This window comes from Eschscholzia californica, unplaced genomic scaffold (assembly GCF_041429995.1).
Source record: "Eschscholzia californica isolate CP2 unplaced genomic scaffold, dmEscCali1.0.p SCAF_2, whole genome shotgun sequence".
Classification (NCBI taxonomy): domain Eukaryota; kingdom Viridiplantae; phylum Streptophyta; class Magnoliopsida; order Ranunculales; family Papaveraceae; genus Eschscholzia; species Eschscholzia californica.
Genome location: NW_028238309.1, coordinates 33,234,234 through 33,258,504, shown reverse-complemented (window position 1 = coordinate 33,258,504; position 24,271 = coordinate 33,234,234). Strand labels below are relative to the sequence as shown.

The 24,271-nt window shown below is 43.5% G+C and overlaps 1 protein-coding gene across 1 annotated transcript; it reads right to left on the bottom strand.

Moving 5' to 3' along the window:
* Positions 1 to 362: 362 nt before the first annotated feature.
* On the bottom strand, positions 363 to 1,373 carry LOC147557464 (uncharacterized). Its single transcript, XM_086658866.1, has one exon. The coding sequence runs from the start codon at positions 1,371 to 1,373 to the stop codon at positions 363 to 365; it is 1,011 nt and encodes a 336-aa protein (XP_086514992.1).
* Positions 1,374 to 24,271: the final 22,898 nt, after the last annotated feature.

The window sequence follows — 24,271 nt, the reverse complement described above, 5'->3', positions numbered from 1 at the left end:
GTTGGCTTGAGCACGGTCAGTTTACCTAGGACTTCACCTTAGGACCTTGGTGAAAGGTCAGTTTAACTAGGACTGCTCCTTGAGGCTTCTGGTCCTCGGCTTAGCTACCAGAGCTACCTGTTTTGCTGAAGCAAAGTGAGTTTAACTAGGACTCCTCCTTGGGACCTCTACCAGAGCTACCAGTTTTGCCGAAGCAAAGTGAGTTTAGGCAGGACTCCTCCTTTTATAGCGTCGCCTTTTTGTTAAAATATTTTGTTTATGTAGCTTGTAGCGCTACTTCTCCCGCCTAACGGCTTTATTCGCAAAATAACTAAAAGGAAATCAGAAGTGATGGTATCCTACGTGGTTCTTGCTTTTCAGTCCTACATGTCTGCCGTGGGATCTCCGTATAACACCTTATCTCTTCCGATGGTGGCCGGGTTAGTTGTTTCCTCTTCACAACCCTGGGCGGAGATTAGGTAACATTCTCTGGCTACTTTTTGATTCCCTCTGATCGTTCCTACGAGATTTGTTCCTGAGATTGGGAATTTCATCATGAGGTGGTTCATAGAGATTATCGCCCCTAACTCTCTCAAGAAGTTCCCGACCAGTATGATGTTGTAGGCATGCATCTTGTCGACTATGGCGAAATTTAACATTATCGTTTTCTTTGTTTTTCCTTCTCCTATCAGTACGGGTAGCGATGCTGTCCCATCGTTTTCGACTTGATTGTCGCCAAACCCTGTCAAGCAAGACTTATATGATTTGAGATGGTGAAGACATACCCTGAGTTTTTGGAAGCATGTTCGGCTCATGACTTCAGTCGAGCTTCCTGTGTCGACTGGGATGCGCCCTACCCTCCAATTGGCTACTACTGCAGTTATCACCAGTGGGTCCGCATGCGGGGTTATTACCCCCACTAGGTCATTGTCGGTGAAGACGATGGGTGGCGTCTCCACACTAGGTTTGATCAACAGAACTGGTGGGGTTTTCGCCTCGTTGCCACATCTGCAATGTTTTCCCTTGGTAGCTCCACTGCGAGTCGATCCTTCAAAGATAGTATTGATGTTTCCCATGACCTCGGTTGGCTCCTCTAAGCCTTTGGTTGCTTTCTTGATGGTCGGGCTCTGTTCGTCAGAATCTAGCCCAGACCCGACTCTTGCTCTGTTTGACGACCTTTTATTCTTGTATTCGTAGGGTCGTTGCTCCTTCGGGATGTATTTGTCCAGCTCACCTTTCCTCGCCATTTCTTCGATGAGAATCTTGAGATGTCGGCAATTGTTAGTCTCGTGACCGTAACCTCGGTGGAAGGCGTACCACGCGGTCATGTCTCTGAACGCGAACTCCTCCTTGTCATCGTTGGGTCTGGGTAGTTCCGTTTTTCCTTTCACCATGAGTATCTGTAAAATTTCCTCCCTATCTTTCACCAGCGGGGTATAGGTGGCGAAGTCAGATCTAGGTCTTCTACTTCGTTCTCGTTCCCCGGGGGCCTAACTTCCTCCCGTTCTTTCTTTCGGGTCGGTTCACTTTCATACGGGATGTTGGCCACCTCCTTCATTCGCCGATAGTTTTCCTCTTTCCTAATGAATTGTTGCACCCTCTCTATCTGCTCTGCGAGAGTATATGGTTCCCTGCCAGAGATGTCTTTGATGACATCGTCTTGCCTGAGGCCTCTCGACAGAGCGGCGAAAGCGACTTTTGGCTCCAGGTCGGGGACCTGCATCATGAGGTTGCGGAATCTCTCCCAATAAATCGCCAAAGTCTCGTTTTTTCCCTTGAACCACGTTTACAGATCGTTGGTCTTTCTCTTGATTGTGGTGCTTCTTTGGAAGGCGTCACAAAAGACCTGGGCAAGTTGTCCAAAAGACTTGATCGATCCCAGGGCCAACGCTTGGTACAATGCTTTGGCTGGTCCTTTTAGGATGGTGGCAAAGACTACGACCATATATTCTGGTTGGTAGTATGAGCACTTCGCAGATGGTTGGGTCGTCCGTGCACCCTTCGCCAACCCCCTTCTTTTTTAGGGATGTACGGTCGTTTGGGGTCTAATGCTCCGTATTAGTCCAAGATATTCTCCAGATGCATCTAGTCGTCAGGTTGTAAAGTCAGAGATCCGGAAGATAACGCATTACCGGGTGAGAAGAGCCTCTGCGCGTGCCTCCTGATTACTTTTTCTCTCTCTTCGGGTGCTGCGACTTTTCTGGCCGTCTCTGCATTGCGGAGGCTTTCCTCTAGTCGTTTTACCTCCTCATCCCTTTGGAGGTAGTCGGCCTTGACTTGTTAAGCTCGGCAATGAGCTCGACTGGATTGCGGAACCTGTGTGGTGATCCGCGTGAGGTGTGCTCGCCTGAAGACATGTCTGCTTGAGGGACTCAGGGAAGTAGTTAGTCTGAAAAGTCCAATAAATAGGATTCGGGTTACTGAATTTATGATTTTGCTAGAGAGATGCTCCTCCTTCTAGCGTCAAATGCTGATGTCAAAAATTGGCCTTCCGTTAGATCAGAATGAAAAAGGGAGTTGATGCATGACAACCTACGTTATGTATGATTCCTCCGTTATGTTATGTGTGATTCGGCCGAGTGTTCCTGCTTCCTGCTTTGCTTCTCTTTATTTCAATTCCTCGCTCCTGCTCTTGGTCCTTCTTCTTGCTCTAGCTCCTTGTTCTTGCTCCTGTTGTCTGTTCCCGAGGGGGGAAACCTACAAAGGGTTCGATAATCGCTCCGACGCTCAAGCTAGTTAGGGTGCTCTTTGTAGTAAAAGAATGAATATTGATTGATACTTTTGGGGGGCGAGTTATGAGAACTCTGAGTTTCTTGTGATCTTTTTTGGATAAAGAGATCGTGTCCATTGAAGGACGATGTGGGGGGCCTTTTATAGGCGATATTAGGTCGGCTGTGATTAGTGGCGGTGGTGAGGCGGTTGACGTCAAACCAAAAGAGAAGTTTCCTCTCTTGAGTATCTAGGGTTTCTCTTAGAGTCTATCTCGGATCTTTGATAAGTGGAAGTTCCTAAGTTCAAGGATTCTTCGTAGATGTCTTACCGATGTGACAGACTCTAAAGGAGAAGTTTCTTCCTTTAGTTTCGTGGAGTCCAAACTGGCTCAAACACTTCGAGATGTGTAGCCGACTGAGATCTTTCTAGAAGTTTCGGGATTAAGTCGGTAGATCGCTTGGCGTTGTTGCGTCCTCAGTTCTGGGCGTAAGACACTGGCCGAACCTGTGTGGACGCCCCTTACTCCTTTGAAGATCCTAGGGCTGATTTCTCCATGCCAAGGCGTTTTGGAGGGCTGGTTTCTTCCGGTCGACCTCCTAGTTAGGGGAATATTCGGTGGACCATCAGGGGCTTAGCTGTCCTGCTACCTTAAGCTGGGTTGACCCAGTGGACTTCAAGTCTGATCTTGACTCTTCAGACGTTAGTCAACATCTGCACATTTTATGCATCATCAGCTTTCAGCATTGGTTCCTTGCTTTTCCTGCTGCGCACTCCTTGCTCCTGCTCCTGACTCCTTTTTCCTTGCTCCTGCTTATTGTTCCTGTTCATCTATTCTTCAGGGGGGAAAACCTCCAAAGGGTTCAGAAACTGCTCCGAAGCTCAAGCCCGTCAGGGTGCTCTTTGCAGTAAAAGAATGAATATTGATCGATCCTTTTGGGGGCGAGTTATGAGAATTCAGAGTTAACTGTGATCTTCTAGGGTTTTGATATCGTGTCCTTTGGAGGACGATTTGTGGGCCTTTTATAGGCTTAAGAGGCGACGATGGTTGCCGTGGAGGGGAACTTTCCCTTTGTGTTTATCTCGCATGCAGGATAGATGAAAGTTCCTAAGTTTAAGGATCTTTCATAGATATCCTGCGGATGTGATAGATCTTTAAGGAGAAGTTTCCCCCCTTAGTCGCGTGAAGTCCGCACTTGCTTAAACACTTTGAGATCTGAAGCCGACTAAGATCTCTATGGAGATTCTGGGATTAAGTCGGTAGATTGCTGGTGCACTTTGCCTTCCCAGTTCTGAGCGTAAGACATCGACCGAACCTATGAGGACCCTCACATTCCTTTAGAAACCCCAGGGTTGATCTGTTTATGCCAAGGGCATTACAGGGCTGGTTTCCTCTAGCCAACCCCCCAGTTAGGGAAGTATGTGATGGATCATCGAGGGTTCAACTGACCTGCTACCTTAAGCCGGGTTGACCCGATGGACTTCAGGTCTGATCTTGACTCTTCAGACGTTAGTCAACGTCTTGACATCTTATGCATCATCATAAGTCCCGCCACTCCCCAGTCGAAAGTGCTGAGACTGAGGAGTAGAAGGAACTCTTGTTTCTCAATCGTTGAAGACCCTGAAGACAGAGGGTTTACCTGGACCGGAGCTGTTTTTAGAAGCTTGGTCTTTCCTTTTGGTTATTCAGAGCTGAATATTCACGAGCTGATTTGTACAGAGCTGTCTTGGGGTGCTTTATGAAATCTTATGTATGATAAATACTGATGAGGTCTTCATTACTTGGCTATCTTTGGCCAGAACTACTCCTAGTGTTGTCTTCTTTGAGACGAACTACACGTCTCTTTTCTTGAGTGACACGTTTTGAGCTCTACTAGAGCAAATCAGTTTTCTTTCCATGCGTGATTCTGTGACGTCGTAGATTTGATCTTCTGATCATGCATTTTCAGCGATAATCCTTTAGGTAACTGCGCACGGCAACTCTGTTGCCATACGTGGTCACGTGGTGTTTTGCATGTGAAAAAACCATCGTGTCTCCTCGAGTTCTGCTAACACTTCTTCCGAATTGTACGTTTCGAGCCGCGAGTTCCTCGTAGTCGTTCCGACTCCGCGTGTTCCCGAGGTGCATTTGTTCTTCTGTCTTATTTGTTGAGGAGATGTGTGCGATGATTCATAAAATGTCCAGACGTTGACTAGCGTCTAAAGAGTCAAGATCAGACCTGAAGTCTACTGGGTAACCCGACTTGAGGTAGCAGGACAGCTGAGCCCCTGATGGTCCACCGGATATTCCCCTGATTGGGAGGTCGGCCCGAAGAAACCAGCCCTCCAAAACGCCCTTGGCATGGACAAATCATCCCTAGGATCTTCAAAGGAGTAAGGGGGGTCCACACAGGTTCGGCCAGTGTCTTACGCCCAGAACTGGGGAGGCAACAACGCCAAGCGATCTACCGACTTAATCCCGAAACTTCTAGAAAGATCTCAGTCGGCTACACATCTCAAAGTGTTTAAGCCAATTTGGACTCCACGTATCTAAAGGAGGAAACTTCTCCTTTAAAGTCTACCACTTCGGCAAGATATCTACGAAGGATCCTTAAACTTTGGAACTTCCGCTTATCAAAGATCCGGGATAGACTCTGAAAGAAACCCTAGATACTCAAGAGAGGAAACTTTCCTTTGGATTTGACAGCAACCGCCTCAGCACCGCCACTAATGACAGTCGGCCTAACATCGCCTATAAAAGGCCCCCTACATCGTCCTTCACGGGACACGATCTCTTGACCCCAAAAAAGACCACAAAAAATTCAGAGTTCTTATAACTCCCCCCCCAAAAGGATCAATCAATATTCATTCTTTTACTCCAAAGAGCACCCTGACTTCGGAGCAGTTTTCGAACCCTTCGCAGGTTTCCCCCCTAGGGAACAGGCGAATGGGAGCATGGAGCAGGGAGCTGGAAAAGGAGCGAAGAGTAGGAGCCAGGAGCTGGAATAAAGAAAAAACAGAGCAGGAAGCAGAACAAGAAGCAGAGCTGAAAGCAGGAACGCCAGGCCAATCAACCCCCAACATAACGGAGGATTCATACATAACGGAGGCTGTCATGCATCAACTCCCTTTTTCATGTTGATTTAAGGGAAGACCAACATCAGCATTTGGCGGTAGAATGAGGGGATTTCTCCAGCAAAACCATGAATTCGGTAACCCGATTCTTATTTATCAAGACAGCTGAGTCCCTATTGGTCAACCGAATATTCCCCTAAGTGGGAGGTCGGCCTGAAGAAACCAGCCCTGCAAAATACTCTTGGCATGGACCGATCAACCCTGGGATCTTCAAAGGAGTAAGGGGGGGTCCACACAGGTTCGGTCAGTGTCTTACGCCCAGAACTGGGGAGGCAGGAGTGTCAAACGATCTACCGACTTAATCCTGAAACTTCTAGAAATATCTCGGTCGGCTACACATCTCGAAGTGTTTAAGCCAGTTTAGACTCCACGTATCTAAAGGAGGAAACTTCTCCTTTAAAGTCTATCACTTCGGAAAGATATCTACGAAGGATTCTTAAACTTAGGAACTTCTGCTTATCAAAGATCCGGGATAGACTCTGAGAGAAACCTAAATACTCAAGAGAGGAAACTCTCCCTTCGGTTTGACAGCAACCGCCTCACCACCGCCACTAATGACAGACTACTGATGTCAAAAAATGGCTTTCCGTTATATCAATATGAAAAAGGGAAATGATACATGACAACCTCCGTTATGTCTGATTGTTATGTTAGATTGAGTGTTGCTCAGCCTAACGTTCCTACTTCCAGCTCTTCTTCTCCTTATGTCAGCTCCTCGTCCTTGCTCCTGCTCTTTGCTCCACTGTTCCTGTTCGTCTGTTCTCGAGGGGGGAAAACCTGCAAGGGTTCGTAAACCGTTCCGACGCTCAAGCCAGTCAGGGTGCTCTTTGCAATAAAAGAATGAATATTGATTGATCCTTTTGGGGGGCGAGTTATGGGAACTCTGAGTTTCTTGTGATCTTTTTGGGGTAAGAAATCGTGTCCCCTGAAGGACGATGTCGGGGGCCATTTATAGGCAATGTTAGGCGGACTGTGATTAGCGACGGTGATGAGGCGGTTGCCGTCAACCCGAAGGGAAAGTTTCCTCCCTTGATTATCTAGGGTTTCCCTTAGAGTCTATCTCGGATCTTTGATAAGTGGAAGTTTCTAAGTTCAAGGATCCTTCGTAGATATCGTGTCGATGTGATAGATTCCCAAAGAGTTGTTTCCTCCTTTAGTTATGTGGATTTTAAGCTGGCTTAAATACTTCGAGAGGTATAGCCGACTGAGATCTTTCTGGAAGATTCGGGATTAAGTCAATAAATCGCTTAGTGCTGCTGCCTTCCTAGTTCTGGGCGTAAGACATTGGCTGGACCTGTTTGGACCCCCCTTACTCCTCTGAAGACCCTAGGGCTGATCTGTCTGTGCCAAGGGCACTTTGCAGGGTTGGTTTCTTCTTGCCGACCTCCCATATAGGGGAGTATTTGGTGGACCATCAGGGGCTCAGTTGTCCTGCTGCCTTAAGCCGGGCAGACCCAGCAGACTTCAGGTCTGATCTTTACTCTTCAGACGTTAGTCAACATCTGGACATTTTATGCATCATCATGAGTCCGGCCACTCCTTAGTCGAAAGTAATGAGACTAAGGTGTAGAAGTAACTCGTGTCTTTTAAACATTGAAGACTCGGAAGTCAAGGATTTTACCTGGACCAGAGCTGTTTCGCGAAGCTCGGTCTTTCTTTGTTTTTCCAGAGCTGCAAGCGAGTTTGAACCAAGCTAGTAAGGACTGATGGTGATAAAACTTCCTGTTTCTAAAGCCATGTTTGCCATAACTGATTCGAGTTATATTTGTTTTGGACTGATGGTCACCTGGTTTGTTCTCCCGAAACATGTTCCGACTTCTGCTTGAGCAATTAATTTCCTTTTCATGCGTGATCTTGTGACATCACGTTTTTTTATCTTCTGATCACGCATTTTCGGTGTTGATCTTTTGGGTAACTGCACGCGGCACTCCTTTCGGCATGCGTGGACACGTGATGCCTTATTAGTGGTGAGACTATCACGTCTCCTTGAAATCCGCTGGTACCCCATCAGACCTGATCGATCTTGAGCTGCATGTATCCCTTGGTCATCATTCCTTTGTGTGTTCCCAAGACGCGTTTGGTCTTCGTCTTTAATGATTCTTCGTCTGTTTTCAAGAAGTCTCCTGGCCATTTTTTTTTAGTATAAATAGCCTGCTTTTGTTCTTCAACTCTTCATCACCAGAAGCCAGAGAAGAGAAAGTCTTTATTTTCAAACTCTTTTTTCTTATTTTCTGTTTTTATCGAGAATCCACGATGAGACCTCTGTTCGATTTCATATCAGTTGCCTGCTCCAAGTTTGTTTCTCCATAATGTCCGTGGTAAAGGGGTGGACTTCTCCATAATGGCCGTGGTAACCCATGTGCCATTTGGGTAAATTCCACAAGGAAGTAGGGTTACCAGTGCTGTCTTTAATTGGGGTGCTCAGGGCAAAATGATGATGACAAGAGGGTTATTTTTTCCTCAGTTGTCTTTTTGTCTTCGCAGCTCTTTGGAAGGTGATTCCTGGTGATCTCTTGACTTCTCTTTACTGAGTTGCGCGATTGGCCTTCGAGCCTTTCGGGTTCTTTGATTTTTTCCTTGCCCTGTCTCTTCTTTTTGTGGATTTTTTATCTCCTTTGCAATTTCTTCTGTAATAGACACGAATGCCGGTTGTAGCTTCGGTGTCTTTTTCTGCAATTTCTTCTGTTATAGCTCTCCCTTACCATTTGTTGTTTTCTGGATGTTAACCGTCTATTCGCGAGGAAATGTTGATTGGTCTTTAACACTTACTACTTCGTTAATTCTTTTCCGACCGAACCGTCTGTTCGTTCCGTTTTCCCATGGCCTAGGCCTACAAATATGACTTGAAGGGGCGAACAATTTCATCCGTTTCCTTCATGGCTAGTTTGTATATCCGGAGGCTTCTTCCTCGTGATAACCCTTCGAATTAGTTTTCGTCCTGACGCTTCCTACGGATGAATTTTACGTCCGTCGTTATCATATTGATGTCGAAGGCGAAGGTCCGATTAGAGTTTTTTGCCTCATTGGCTTGTCTGTCTTTGAGAACCTACGGACGATTCTGTTTGGCGAGCCCTTCTGTCCCCTGTAATTCTCCCAAAGAGAAGTGCTGGACGATGGCCGCCATGTGACTTTTGAAGTAATGGAATACCTGGTTCGTTTGCTAGACGACGGTCTTGGGGCGGTGATTATACGAACCTTTATAGAACTAGTTCTCCCTTATGTAATCTCCTTGTCTTCTCATTCTCCCACTTCTTCTTCGTCTAACGTGTAAATGGGTGATGACGTGTTTTCCTTGACATTCCCTTTTGGTTCTGTTTTTATCTGCACGTACTTAAACATGGAACAGTTACTGGTTAAAGCTCTAATCTTACTAATGCAATACTCCTAACTTACTACCCATGCTCCATATGATCGCTTGTGGAAAATAAACAAGATTAGACTTATTCTATCATGCCCTAATCTTACTATTTCCCCCTACAAAATAGAACCCAAATTAATGTAATTGCATAGATCATAGTGATTTCCGAGTCTAGATTCTGTCCCTGATCAGGGCGGTCACTCCGAGGGTCGTTTTTCGTTAGTTTGACCTTAACTAGCTTAGCTAGGACTTCTCTTGGTACCCCTGGTCGTTGCTTTAGCTACCAGGGCTGGTTTCGTTGGCTTGAGCACAACTAGTTTAGCTAGGACTTTTCCTTGGACCTCTGGTCGTAGCTTAGGCTACCAGAGCTGGTTTCGTTGGCTTGAGCACAACTAGTTTAGCTAGGACTTCTCCTTGGACCTCTGGTAGTAGCTTGGGCTACCAGAGCTAGTTTTGTTGGCTTGAGCACGACTAGTTTAGCTAGGGCTTCTCCTTGGACCCTTGGTCGTAGTTACCAGGGCTGGTTTTGTCGGCTTGAGCACGACTAGTTTTTGCCGGGATTCCTCCCGTACCCCTGGTCGTAGCTTGGGCTACCAGGGTCGTTTTGTCTGCTTTTCCATTACTAGTTTGGGAAGGACTTCCCCTTGTACCCCCGGTCACCTTTGCCAGGGTTGTAGGTTAGCTAGGACTTCTCCTTACGGTCCTCAGTGGGGACCGCGTTTTACTCGAGTAAAGATTCAGTTTAAGTAGGACTGCTCCTTGCAAGGTTTCTGGTCGTTGCCTTAGCTACCAGAGCTGCCTAATTTTGCCGGCTTGAGCACGGTCAGTTTAACTAGGACTCCTCCTTGGGACCTTAGTGAAGGGTCGGTTTTACTCGAGTAATGTTTCAGTTTAACTAGGAATGCTCCTTGAGGCTTCCGGTCATCGCCTTAGCTACCAAAGCTACCTGTTTTGCCAAAGCAAAGTGAGTTTGACTAGGACTCCTCCTGTTATAGTGTCGTCTTTTTTTGCTAAAATATTTTGTTTATTACTAAAATATGTAGTTGGTAGCACTACTTCTTCTACGTAACGGCTTTATTTGCAAAATTAAAAGAAACGAATAGATGGTAACCGACGTGATCGTCGATTTTCAGTCCTGCATGTCTGCCGTGGGGCTCCATAGAAAACTTTATATCCTCCGATGGTGGTCGGGTTGGTGGTTTCTTTTTCGCAGCTCTGAGCAGTGATTAGGTAGCACTCCCTGGCTATTTCTTGATTCCCTCTGACCGTTCTTATGAGATTTGTTCCCGGGATTGGGAATTTCATCACGAGGTTGGTCATAGAGATGTTGTAGGCCTGCATCTTGTCAACTATAGCGAAATTTAACATTATCGCTTTCTTTGTTTCTCCTTCTCCTATCAGTACGGGTAGCGATGCTGTCCCATCGGTTTCGACCTGATTATCGCCAAACCCTGTTAAACAAGACTTATATCATTTGAGATGATGAAGACTTACCCCGAGTTTTTGGAAACATGTTCGACTCATGACTTCAGTCGACCTTCCCGTGTCGACTAAGATGCACCCTACCCTCCAATTGGCTACTACCGCCGTTATCACCAACGGGTCCGCGTATGGATTTATTACCCCTACTAGGTTATCGTCAGTGAAGACGATGGGCGGCATCTATATGTTGGGTCTGATAAACAGAACTGGCGGACTTTTCGCCTCGTTGACGTATTTGCGTTGTTCTCCTTTGGTAGCTCCGCCGAGAGTCGGTCCTCCTGAGATAGTATTGATGTTTCCCATGACCTCAGTTGGCTCATCTGAGCCTTTGGTGGCTTTCTTGATGGTCGGGCTTCGTTCGTTGGGATCAAACCCGATTCCTGCTTTGTTTAATTCCTGCTTTGTTTAATGACCTTTTATTCTTGTATTCGTAAGGTCGTTGCTCCTTTTGAATGTATTTGTCTAGTTCACCTTTCTTTAACATTTCTTTGATGAGGTTCTTGAGATGTCGGCAATCGTCGGTCTTGTGACCGTAGCCTTGGAGAAAGGCGCACCATGCGGTCATATCTCTGAACCCGAACTCTTCATTGTCGTCGTTGGGCGTGGGAAGTTCTGCTTTTCCTTTTGCTACGAGTATCTGCAAGATTTCCTCATTACCTTTTATCAATGGGGTATAGGTGGCAAAGTCAGATCTGGGTCTTCTGTTTAGTTCTCGTTCCCTGTGAGGCCTTACTTTTTCTCGTTCTATCCTTCGGATCGGTTCGTTTTCATACGGGATGTTTGCCACCTCCTTCATCCGCTGGTAGTTTTCTTCTTTCTTCATGAGTTGTTGCACCCTCTCTATTAGATCGACCAGGGTGTCTGGCTCTTTGCCAGAGATGACCCTGATGAAGTCATCCTGTCGGAGGCCTCTCAATAGGGCGGCGAAAGCGACCTTTGGTTCCAGGTCACCGACCTGCACCATGAGGTTACGGAATCTCTACCAATAAGTTGCCAAGGTCTCTCTCTTTCCTTGGACTACGTTGAACAACTCGTCGGTCTTTCTTTTGATTGTGGTGTTTCCTCGAAAGGCGTCGCAGAAGATCTGTGCGAGTTGTCCGAACAATTTGATTGAACCCGGAGCTAATGCTTGATACCATGCTTGGACTGGCCCCTTTAGGATTGTAGCGAAGACTACACACCATACGTTTTGACTGGTCGTGTACAGGTTCATTACTGAGGTGTAATTGTTGACAAACACCACCGGGTCCTCCAAGCCGTGGTAATGATCTAGTGCTGGACACTTGAAGTTCTTTGACTTCTCGGACTCCATGATCTCTTGGCAGAGGGGAGGTTGGTGGATTACCGCTTGTCCTCGTAGCTTTCCCTTCTCTTTTTCTCGAGTTAGCTCTGCTATCTGATGTATGAGCACATCACAAACGGTTGGATCGTCCGTGCATCCTTCGCCAACCCCCTTCTTTTTAGGAATGTACGGCCGGTGGGGATCTAATGCTCCGTATTCTTCTAAGATGTTCTCCAAACGCATTTGGTCACCCGGTTGTAAAGTCAGATCTCTGGAAGAGAATTCGTTGCCTGGTGAAAAAAGTCTCCGTGCATATTTTCTGATTACTTCTTCTCTCTCTTCTGGCGCTGTAGCTTTCCTAGACATCTCTGCCTTGCGAAGGCTTGCCTCTAGTTTTTTTGCCTTCTCATCCCTTCGGAGGTAGTCATCTTTGACTTAGGCTAACTCGGCAATGAGGTTGGATGTGCTGCGGAGTCTATGTGGTGATCCGTGTCGGGCGTGCTCCTCTGAGGACATGTTTTCTGAGAGACTCAGGGAGATAGTTAGTTTGAAAAGTTAGAAATATGATTCGGGTTACCGAATTGATGATTTTGCTGGAGTCCCCTTCTTCTAGCGCCAAATGTTGATGTCGAAAAATGGCTTTCCGTTATATCAGCATGAAAAAGGGAGTTGGTGCATGACAACCTCCATTATGTCTGATTGTTCTGTTAGATTGAGTGTTGCTCAGCCTGACGTTCCTGCTTCCAGCTCTGCTTCCTGCTCTGCTTCTCCTTATGTCAGCTTCTCGTCCTTGCTCATTGCTCATGTTCCTTGCTCCTGCTCATTCCTCCTGCTCTTTGCTCCACTGCTCTTGTTCGTCTATTCCCGAGGGAAGAAAACCTGCAAAAGGGTTCAAAAACTGCTCCGATGCTCAAGCCAGTCAGGGTGCTCTTTGCAGTAAAAAAATGAATATTGATTGATCCTTTTGGGGGGCGAGTTATGGGAACTTTGAGTTTCTTGTGATCTTTTTGGGGTAAGAGATCGTGTCTTCTGAAGGACGATGTGGGGGGCCTTTTATAGGCAATGTTAGGTCGACTGTGATTAGCGGCGACGATGAGGGCGTTGCCGTCAATCCGAAGGGAAAGTTTCCTCCCTTGAGTATCCAGGGTTTCCCTTAGAATCTATCTCGGATCTTTGATAAGTGGAAGTTCCTAAGTTCAAGGATTCTTTGTAGATGTCTTGCCAATGTGACAGACTCTAAAGGGGAAGGTTCCTCCTTTAGTTTCCTGGAGTCCAAACTGGCTTAAACACTTCGAGATGTGTAGCCGACTGAGATCTTTCTAGAAGTTTCGGGATTAAGTCGGTAGATCTCTTGGCGTTGTTGCCTCCCCAGTTCTGGGCGTAAGACATTGGTCGAACCTGTGTGGACCCCCTTACTCCTTTTAAGATCCTAGTGCTGATCTGTCTGTGCCAAGGGCATTTTGCAGGGATGGTTTCTTCTGGCCAACCTCCCAGTTAGGGGAATATTTGGTGGACCATCAGGGGCTCAACTGTCCTGCTGCCTTAAGCCGGGCTGACTCAGTAAACTTCAGGTCTGATCTTGACTCTTCAGACGTTAGTCAATGTCTGGACATTTTATGCATCATCACAGCTGGCCTAACATCGCCTATAAAAGGCCCCCTACATCGTCCTTCACAGGGTACGATCTCTTGACCACAAAAAAGTTCACAAGAAACTCAGGGTTCTCATAAGCAGAGCAGGAAGCATAGCAGGAAGCAGAGCAAGAAGCAGAGCTGAAAGTAGGAACGCCAGGCTTATCAACCCCCAACATAACGGAGGATTCATACATAACGGAGGCTGTCATGCATCACCTCCCTTTTTCATGTTGATCTAACGAAAGGCCCATTTTTGACATCAGCAGTGTGGTTACCGGTGTCGCCTCCAATTGGGATGCAGAGAAGGTGAAGGTGGTGGAAAGAGGGTTTTTTTTTTCCTTAGTTGTCTTCTTGCTCTGGCAGTTCTTTTGAAGGTGGCTCACGATGATCTCTCAGCTCTTCCTCAGCCGAGTTGCACGATTGTTCTTCTAGTCTTTCGCACTCTTCGTTTTTTTTGTTTGCCTTGTCTCTTCTGTAATATATCCGAATGGTCGCGCTCTTCTTGATGTATTTTGGTTGTAATTTATTCTGTGGTAGACCTCTTTTGAGAATACAATGTTGCCTCTTGCCTTATCTTCTATCTTTATGGGTATTCCATATTTCCTGCAAAAAGCGACTCAACTTTGAAAGTTAGACCAGACTTAAGCTTACTAATGTGATCCCCCTAGTCTTACTATGCATGCTCCAGATGATCACTCCTACATAAATGGAAAAATTAGACCTATTCTAGCACGACCTAACTGACTAGCTCCCTCTTCAAAATAAAGCCCAAATTAGGCCTTTATATGTATTCTCAGATCTGGATTCTGCCCCTGGTCATGGCCTTAGCTACCAGGGTTGTTTCGTCGGCTTCGAGCACGACTAGTTTCACTGGGACTTCTCCCAAAGCCACTCGTCGTCGCTTTCTCTACCAGGGTTGTTTTTGTTGGCTTGAGCTCAACTAGTTTCGCTAGGACTTCTCCCCGAGGCCACTGGTCATAGCTTGGGCTACCAGAGTTGCTCGTTTTCGTCGGCTTGAGCTCGACTAATTTCGTTAGGACTTCTCCTTAAGGCCTCCGGTCGTAGCTTGGCCTGCTAGAGCTACTCGTTTTTGTCGTCTTGAGCTCGACTAGTTTCGTTAGGACTTCTCCCTGAGGCCTCTGGTGGTAGCTTGGGCTACCAGAGCTACTCGTTTTCGTCGACTTGAGCACGACTAGTTCTGCTAGGACTTTCTTTAGGATTACTCAAGATTGGTCTAGCTTATAATAAAACTTTCATTTACTATGACGCCGTACAGAAGGGTTTGTGCCATGTCTGACAGGGTCTAAAAGCCCTAGGGTGCGTTAGTGTTTTTATTCTGGAAGGGTGGCTTGAGGTGCTCCGCGTTCCAGGGGTGTGAGGACCTGCCCTGATGCGTTAGCTAGTCTGTACATCCCGGGTCCCACTGCTTTTATTATATTGTATGGACCCTCCCATGTGGGAAAAAGCTTGGCCGCCGAGGGTTTCTGAGTGAATTTGGAGTTTCTTCACACCATGTCTCCTACATCGAACTTCCTAATTTTCATGTGGGATCTGTGCTGCTTCTTCATCATGTCTTTAATGGCTATGTTTCTTAGTTCTGCCTGGTCTCGGACTTCGTCAATCAATTCTAGGTGCTCTAACAGTCGTTGCTTATTGGTTTCGGGATTGAAATGTTTAACCCTTAGGCTTAGTTCGCATATCTCGACGGGTAACACGGCATCCATGCCGTATACCATTCGGAACGGTGTCTCCCCGTTGGCTCTCCGTGGTGTGATGCGATAGGTCTATAATACGTCTAGGAGCTCGTCCACCCAGTTGCAGTTCTCGTGACACTTGGTTTTAATGTACTTTACTAGAGTTTTGTTGGTTACCTCGACTTGACCGTTTCCGGCTGGGTGAGCAGGGCTGACATAGGCCGACTTGATTCCATATTATGCGAGGAAGTCCTTCATTGCTTCGTTGTTGAATTGAGGCCCATTATCCATGACCAGGATTCTGAGGATCCCGAAGCGGGTTATTACGTTGTTCCAAAGTGCGTTGATGATCTCCTCTGTCCGGGTTCTGGTCAACGCTACCACTTCCGCCTATTTCTTCGGCCTTTTCTGCTCATTATAACTTTGATAGTCTTTTCCCCACTATTTGTTTAATAATAGAATCTGGTACCAATGAGCCTCAAGCTACCATTAACAAGAATCATAACATTTCAAGGGAAAGATATCCTTGGAAAAAGCTGTGCAGGAAAAAGTAAAAATCAATACAAAGGTTTCCTACAGTAAACGGTTGGCTTTCTTAAACCAAAAAGCTAAGGAGGAAGGAACCAAGCCCAGGTCAAGTGTTATTCGTCAAGTTAAGTCTTCTACTGCTAGCAGCATCATCCCCGAGGTAACTACGTTTCATTGTTGTCTCTTACTTCCCTAGCTTTTCATTGCTTGCCTGTTATATATCATCTTATCTCATCTCCTGATCCTTGTGGAATTACTCATAAGTAATATGTCTGCTAAAATTTCTCCTATTAATATTTGTATTGGAATTTGAGAGGGCTAGTTAAAAAATATCCAAATGAAGTACCACGTGATAAGAGAAATCACAGAGAGAAAGGATGTGGTCATTTGCAAAGTTCATACAGATAACTGAAGGAGATGTCCTTCAACCAAGATTACAATGCGAGCAATTTTTCGGCTAGGAAAATTGATGAAGAAGATCATCAAGTCCGGCTGATTTAGGGGTCATAGAGTTTAAGCTAGAAACCAACTACGATCGTCGAATTAGGAAGTAATTCGCGGCTAACTTCGACCGGATCCTACAACGGGTTACACATAAGAGTGTCAATTTGTTCAAAAGATATGACTAGTGGGAGTGAGATATAACCATGAGAGTGTCCCATAAACATATCTCATAGGCCTAAAGGAAAATTAGGCAAAGATAGTACAAAAAGCCCAAAAACGGGGTTTTGGGCCTAAACCGATTCGGGCACTTTTAGGGCTCGGATTGGGCTGATTTTTGAGGGTCGATTCCTTATGTTAGGAACATAAAACATGTCAATTTTGGATGGGTTTGGACGTCACCTCCTCAAGGAATTGAGAACATATCAAATAGTTGCTATTTTCGGCAATTTCCTTAAATCTTATTTTAAAGGTCTTTTAGGAAACCTAATTGGAGGTGGATTCTTATTAGGGTTCTATATAAACACTCTTCGGACAGAGAATAAGGTGTGTAATTTCTCTCTAAGCTTTCTTAATCTACCACATCAAGTAGAGAGGAGAAATTGAGCTAATTCCCAACAATCTATCTAGTCAAAGAAGAAGTAGTTCTTCTATCCAAACACCATTGGTGTGCTAGCTAACAACAAGGTGGGAGATCAAGTTGATTGCTCGTGTCACAAGTATAGGAGCTACGTTTGAAGCTCTTGATCTTCTCAAAAGCGATTGGAAAGGTTCGAGGGAAAAACTAGTGATCAAGGTAATCATCGAACTAGTTTTATTTACTTAGCATTATTGGTTTATGCATGTGATCCTGGGGATACTAATGTTCGACATATGATGTCTTTATCCTCTATAAACATTAGTAGCAGGATGAAAATCCCAACAGTGACGTCAGAGCCTCTTGCAAATAGCTAATTTTTGCTAAGAATCGAACTAATCCATGCTTGATTAGATTGATAGTTATGTTTAAAAGTGTTTTAAACATCTAATTTGAATATTTTGAATGGGGATTCAATGGTTTTCAAATTTAGAATCAAAGATTGATGATTGAAAGTGTTTCAAAAGATTCAATTTGATTGATTTTGGTTTTAAAAGTGTTTTTAAAAGTGTTTTAAACTCACAATTTGATTATATTGAGTAGAATAGTTAGTGAAATATCTTACATGGAATTTCAACTCCACATATGAGAAATCAACTCTAATACATCACTACAAAATCATTAAAGATATCAAATCAAAACATAGTGGACTACTTTCATAAAATGCATTAGAAATCAGCTCCCTAAAGAAGATACCCTTGCCGCTGTAAAGAGAGTTGATAATGATGTGTATAAGTTGAGAAACCTTAGCCTTGAACTCAAACCTTAGCCGATAGATCTCGTCGGCGTTAACTTTGCCTCCCTGCATCAATAAACTCAAACTTCCAGACAACTTCAATACTTCATTCATTAGATTTCTAAAGGTAATTATGAGCTGAGGAAAGATAGAACTTCGCGAAACCAGAATCTGTAGCCATTACATGAGGAACAACACCAAGCTTCTCTTCAACCTTAGGTAGATTTACTACCTCGTCTGATTCATTTTCCTCGACATTGGCTTGTATTTTATGACCTGCAATCACAATGATCAGGATCTAGAAACTCTAAATGCATTAGGTTTACATATGACATCATAAATAAGTTTAAAGTTTAGACCATTAAGAACCTAGCTTGAGGTTAAAATTCTTCTTTATGTTTTGTTCTGACATTTTACCAAACATTTAGTGGGTGTCAATTTTTTAAGAACTAATTGATATCAAACAAACTATAAAAGACATCAATCCCAATACTAACTTAGTCCTTCTGTGGGAAATATAATAAGAGATGATTTATGATCAATGTTATATCAATTTATCAAGACTTCTCTTAATTTTGTACATGAAAAAGCAAACCTAGAAGGCTAGAATAGTAACGAGATATTGCAAATATGAAATATGAACAAAACCCATGAACTATTAGTACTAAAATCAAGTACCTAGCCCAATCGATTCAAATGAAAGCAAACGAATCAAATTTTTCATAGATATCTCCTTAACTAAAATCATCTAATTTTATGTGATGAGAAGTATAAAACAAATCATTCATAGATAAGTTCAAATGAAAGGGTTTTATGTAACAATGAAGTTTATTCATAAACAAGTTAGACAGGAAAAAGGCTAATTCAAGATATATTTGATAATGCAACTCATTTTCTCTCTAAAACCTCAATTTCTACTAAATCGAAGAATGAGAATGCAACTCCAGCTTTGATTGATGCAAAATACAAAATATTTTTTTGTAAATCAAATCTTTCTCAAGGTAGGATCCATAAATACTTCTTCTTCTAGAAAGGGAAACCCTAAATCAATTTTTTTTTATATTACTAATTCAGTTCATGACCTTGAAAACCCTAGATAATTTTAGTGGATTGTAGTACATAATGACTAGGGGAGAACATATAAATGAGATGAAAAAGAGATTTAAGGTATACAAGATACCTGTAGGAGCAACTATTTTCTTTGATTTGCTTGAGTTAATCTCTCTGATTTTAATGAAACCAAATCGTCTATTTCTCTGATTTTTCTGGTTTGCAGTAATAGAAGAAGCAGAATAAGAAAACTCAAGCCCTAGTTGAACGAACTGAAGAGAAGAATCATCCAACCAAGAGGAAAACCGAAGAAGAAGAGGAGAAGAAAACTGAAGCAACAAAAATCGTGGAAAGAGAACGAGAGAGGGAAAGAAAATATTTGGGAATTCTTTTTCTTTTTTTTGCCTTTGATCGCGAGTACGGTTGTCCGCGGGTCGCAAAATTTGAAAACTTTCAAAATAGTATGGATAACTAAAAATTGTCCTCTTTCAACAAAAAAAAAAAAAAACTAAAAATTGTCCCTACCACTTATCTATTTGTCTCTATTGTAAATTTAAGGGTTATTTTCCAAATGGCCCCCAATTTTGTGACCAGCTTCCTCCCTGACCCTCTAGATTAGCAAAAATACCCTCTCTTTTTCCGTTATCTTTAACATTCCGTTAACTAGCCAATTTTCAGACCGGCGACCTTCAAACATAAAAAAAAAAACTTTTTTTTTCTTTTCTCTTTCTCTCTAAAACAAATCTAGAGAGAGGGTCTGTTCTCACGAACAGACCTTCAATGGTCTGTTCGTGAGAACAGATCTGGTCTGTTCGTAAATGGTTGAAAAATCTTTAGGTATTTTAGTTTATTTAATACTATTTTAGATGATTTTTCCATTTTGGTCTTACTTGTAATAAGTTGAACTTCTGAAGCGAGGAAATTAGGGATTTTATTAAAACCCAGAAGAAACTTTTAACTTTTTTTAGTTGAGGTTATCAAAAGTTTTATGTTGTGTCTTTTATTGTATGATTCCGTTGAAGTATATTGACTTTAGATGATCTTTGAGGTGGATGTGGTTGCATTTCGATTGAAGTCTGAAATTGATTATAGGTTTGTTAGAAGAGCTATGAAGTGTTGTTGTTTATAATTCGTTTTGGGTATCATTTGAAGTTGTCTTTTTAGGGTTTCTTTTGAAGAGTTTCAAGTATTTTTATTGGGATCAAAATTCAAATGGAAGAGTCAGGTGAATCTCGTCATGATACGCCACAAAGGCTTCAATCATGTTTTGGATCTTCGCAGTCCTCTGTTCAGAAACAGAATCAATCAATTAACAGACTTGATATTCCCCAATTAAATACTAATCAAACTCATGTCCCGTTTCGGAACTTCTCCCCAAATTTCAGTCCTGAGAGAAACAAGAGACCTGGTATACCACCATCACACCCAAATTTTATTCTTTTTTCTTTTCTCTCTCTCTTTAGAACAGATCTAGAGAGAGGGTATGTTCTCACGAACAGACCAGAGCAGACCATTGAAGGTCTGTTCCTGAGAACAAACCCTCCCTCTCTCGAGATCTGTTCTAGAGAGAGGGAGAAGAGAAAGAAATAATAAAATTTTTTAGAGAGAGAGAAAATAAAAAAGTTTTTTTTTTTATGTTTGAAGGTCACCGGTCGGGAAATTGGCCGGTCGGCGACCTTAGCCGGAGAAGATGATGAGGTGACGAGAAGATGAGGTGGCAGAGAGAAAAGATGAGATGGAGGAGAGAGAATATGACTAGTTAACAGAATGTTAAAGATAACGGAAAAAGGGGGTCATTTGGGTATTTTTGCTAATCTAGGGTCCAGGCAGGAAGCTGGTCACAAAGTTGGGGGCCATTTGGAAAATAACCCTAAATTTAATAGTGACCAACCCTAAGAAACTGTCCCGATTGCGATTACGTTAGGGACAGACGTACAAATGTGTGTCCCTATTGGCCTATTTTTTTCTAGTGTAGGTCTGTCAGATAAGTGATCTGATGAATGAAACCCTATTAAGTGAACTTGGAATATTTCATTATTATCTCCCTAGTCCAGGTCTTTGCATGGACAACAATGACTCAGGAAGAGTAGCATGTAAGTCGATGAGATAACGCAGTTTCATGGGCTATAGGAAAAGAAGTATTCGAATCGACTACGTGGGTGTACTATTAGGAATTTACACTGGATACCCCTCAAATGAGAAGTACATGATGAATGTCAAAACGCTTCTCATTGACAAGATTGGAGAGATTCCTTAAAATATGAGTGCTTCACTCGTCTTATGTAAGGAAAGCCCGACTTTGGTTCCGCCAAACCCCGCGCCTTAAAAGTAGGTTACAAAAGCGGATACTGGGAAAGACATGATAGACATGAAACTGAGTAGGAGCACAATAATTTATTGTGTCATCTTAATTATATTAGGAAAAAATGTCTCAAGGCCGCTTGATGAGTGGCAACTAAAAATGCGGGGCTGCTCTCAAATGGATTAAAAGTGTGTTCTATTCCTATTAGTGATTTGTATTGGCACGGATCCACAATCGACTTTGCCTCTGGGCTGCCTAATAAATAGCTCGACCCTCAAGATATGTTTTTTCCTCTTAATCCTCTAACTTCTGTTATTCCAATCACCGTTCTCGGTTATCTCTGCAAAAATATTCTCCTCTTTTCCTTTTTGCCGAAACAATGGCTGCTCTTACTCATAACCTTTCTTTCTCTGGACAAAGGCGTCATGCGAGTTCGATGACTCAGAGAGATCTCAATCTGCTCCGTATGGATCACTCGTTCCCTACTACCGTTGAACTTCTCCTTCCCGCTTCCGACAAACGGGTCTGTCTTACCTCCGATCGCCGCGTTGGCGTTTATGAAGTCTTTTTCAAGCTGGGTTTATTTCTTCCTTTTCCTTCTTTTCTTGTGGAGTTGTTAAATCATTACTGTCTTCAGCTCTTCCAAATGAGCCCTAACGTTGTGATGACGATCATGGTGTTCTACTTGCTTTGCAATTATTTGGGTGAGAAGGTTAGTCTCTACGCCTTTGGTCAAATCTTTTCTATCAAGTCTAGGGACCACTTTTGGTACTATTTTTCTTCCCGTCTGGGGACGTTCTTTTCTGCTCCATCCACCCCCAAAGATTGCAAAGAGAGGTTCTTCTTTGTCCGTCCTTCTGTTGCCACCGAGGATTTCGGCTTCGTTGCTCGTACTCCTGATTTTCCGGCCAAACTTCCAAAGGTTAATCCTTATTCAGAAGATGTCTAAGTGTTTGAAGGCTTTGTCTTGCTTAGACAGAGGGAAAGACGGTCTGCATCTTGAAGAGCTTGCTGATTTTGATGTTCTTCTCGCAGTTGGGGCAATTTCTTCTTATCCTAGTATGCTTTTCGATTCTCCTCTGCCTTCGTGTTCCTTTTTCATTTTCTTGTTTATTGATTTTTTTTTTCTTTCTTGAGTTTTAGTTTTCTTGAAGAAGTGAGTTAAGACTGGTGATCAACCGTCTTCCTTTAGTGTCAAGAAGCCTGGTACCAAATCGATGGCTGATCAGAACTGTGTTGGTATTACCATCCGTGAGCCAAGCAGTCCCACCACTCCTTCGGCCCCTTTGGAACTACTCCCAAGGTGACTCCTCTGGTCAGGAGTGGGCATATCGCTTCTCGTACCAGAGCTAGTAATCTTTCTAGAGTCGATAAAGGAAAAGATCATGTTGTTGTCGAGCTTCCTTCACGGTTGAACCGCTGGCCCGAGGGCCTTCGTCGTTCTTATTTGGTGGGTGGCTTTGATCATCATATGCAAGGCGAGGTATTCTATTCTTGCCTGTTTGGCTTTTATGCCACTCCTTCTTCTTTGCCAGATAGTCTTTCGTTGTAGGGTTCTCGAGCTAGACAGGGCGTTGCCTCTTATCTGAGCCAAATTGAACGTCTGCAAAGTGAGAAGCTACGATGTGAGGATTGGGTTTTGTACGCCTCTAAGACTACTAACTAGTATTGTAAGCGGAATCTCAAACATCTATATGTTTAACACTAGATAACCAGGATCATAACAAGAACTAATGATGAACTAGAATCGGGAAAAACTTACCTTAATCGCAATTTTTCCCTCGAACCTTTCCAATCGCGTGTGAAGATCAAGAGCTCCAATTGTTGTTCCTCTACTTGAAACACCGAGCAAGTTAACTTGATCTCCCTTCCTTAATGTCTGTTAGGACTTTAATGGAAGGTTGAGAAAAACCTTTCTTCTTGACTAGATAGATCGAATGTGAGTTTTTTCCCTAAAATCCTCTCCCTCTCTCTAAGCTGTCTGAGAAAGATGATTTTCTCTATCAGAAAATTCCACACCTTTTCTATTCTCTAACTGGTCCTTATATAGAAACCCTAAAATAAGACTCCCACTCAAATTAGATTTCTATTTTGACCAACAAAAAAGATATCACCCAAAACGCCCTTTTAGGGTAATTAAGGTATCCCCTTAAGTGTGGTCGGCCAGATCAGCCCACTATGGGCTTTACCTAGCTGGCCCACTTACCTTGGTCGGCCATCACATGGCTGGTCCAATGAACCTTGCTCCGGGCACCCCTTCCAAGCCCGGTTCTTTCTATCTTTGTTCTGAAACTCTATTTGAACGTTGTTGGCTTATATAGTTAGATCTAATCCATCTTAAGCATGGCTCCCACTAGTCAAATTTCTCTGATCAAGTCACCACTCTTATGTGTAACCCGTTGTAGGATCCGGTCTTTGATAGCTGCGAATCACCGAAGTGATCCGACGATCGTAAGGGGCTTCAAGCAAAGCTTTACGATCCCTAATTTGACCGGACTGGATGATCTTCAGGATTAGGTCATCGTTATCCTAGTTGACAAATTGATTGCATTGCCATCTTGGTCGAAGGACTCTCCTTCGGAAGGACATGTCCTTCAAACCAAAAGGATATATCCTTCAGTCTCCCACTTGTACTTAGAACAAGTGCAATGCTCGATTCCCATGTCACTTCGTATCTCATCTGATACGTCATACATTTCTGACTTTCTTGATCTGGAGAACAACTGTCATACAAATAATTAATTATTAATTCATTTGAGAATGGCCGCACATTTTTCAGTTGCTTCTCCTCAAGTGGCCTAGAGATTTTAATCCTAACCTAATAGGAGGACATAATCCAGTCTTGTACTCCCACTTATCTTCATGTCTATCATGTCTCACCCAGTAATCCGCTTTATAATCTCTTTTTACGACACGTCGTTTGGCGGTACCAAAGTTTGACATTCCTTACTCAAGATGAGTAGAACACTCATGTTTAAGGTATCTCTCCAATCTTGCCTATGTGAGTTCATGAAGTTTTTCATCAATTTGAAGAACTCTCACGTTGGTTTATCTAGTGTATATTCTCAATCATACACCCATGTAATTGACTTGAATACCATATTCATATTGCCCATGAAACTGCGCTATCAGTCAATCTCACATGCTAGTCTTCTTGAGTCATTGTTGTCCATGCAATGACCTGGACCAGGGACATAATAATGAATCTATTCCAAGTTCACTTGGTAGGGTTTCATTTACCAGATCACGTATCTGATAATCTTACTTGGAATGCCTTCATGGTATTTCTAAGACCATTATTTCTGATCGTGATTCAAAGTTTCTG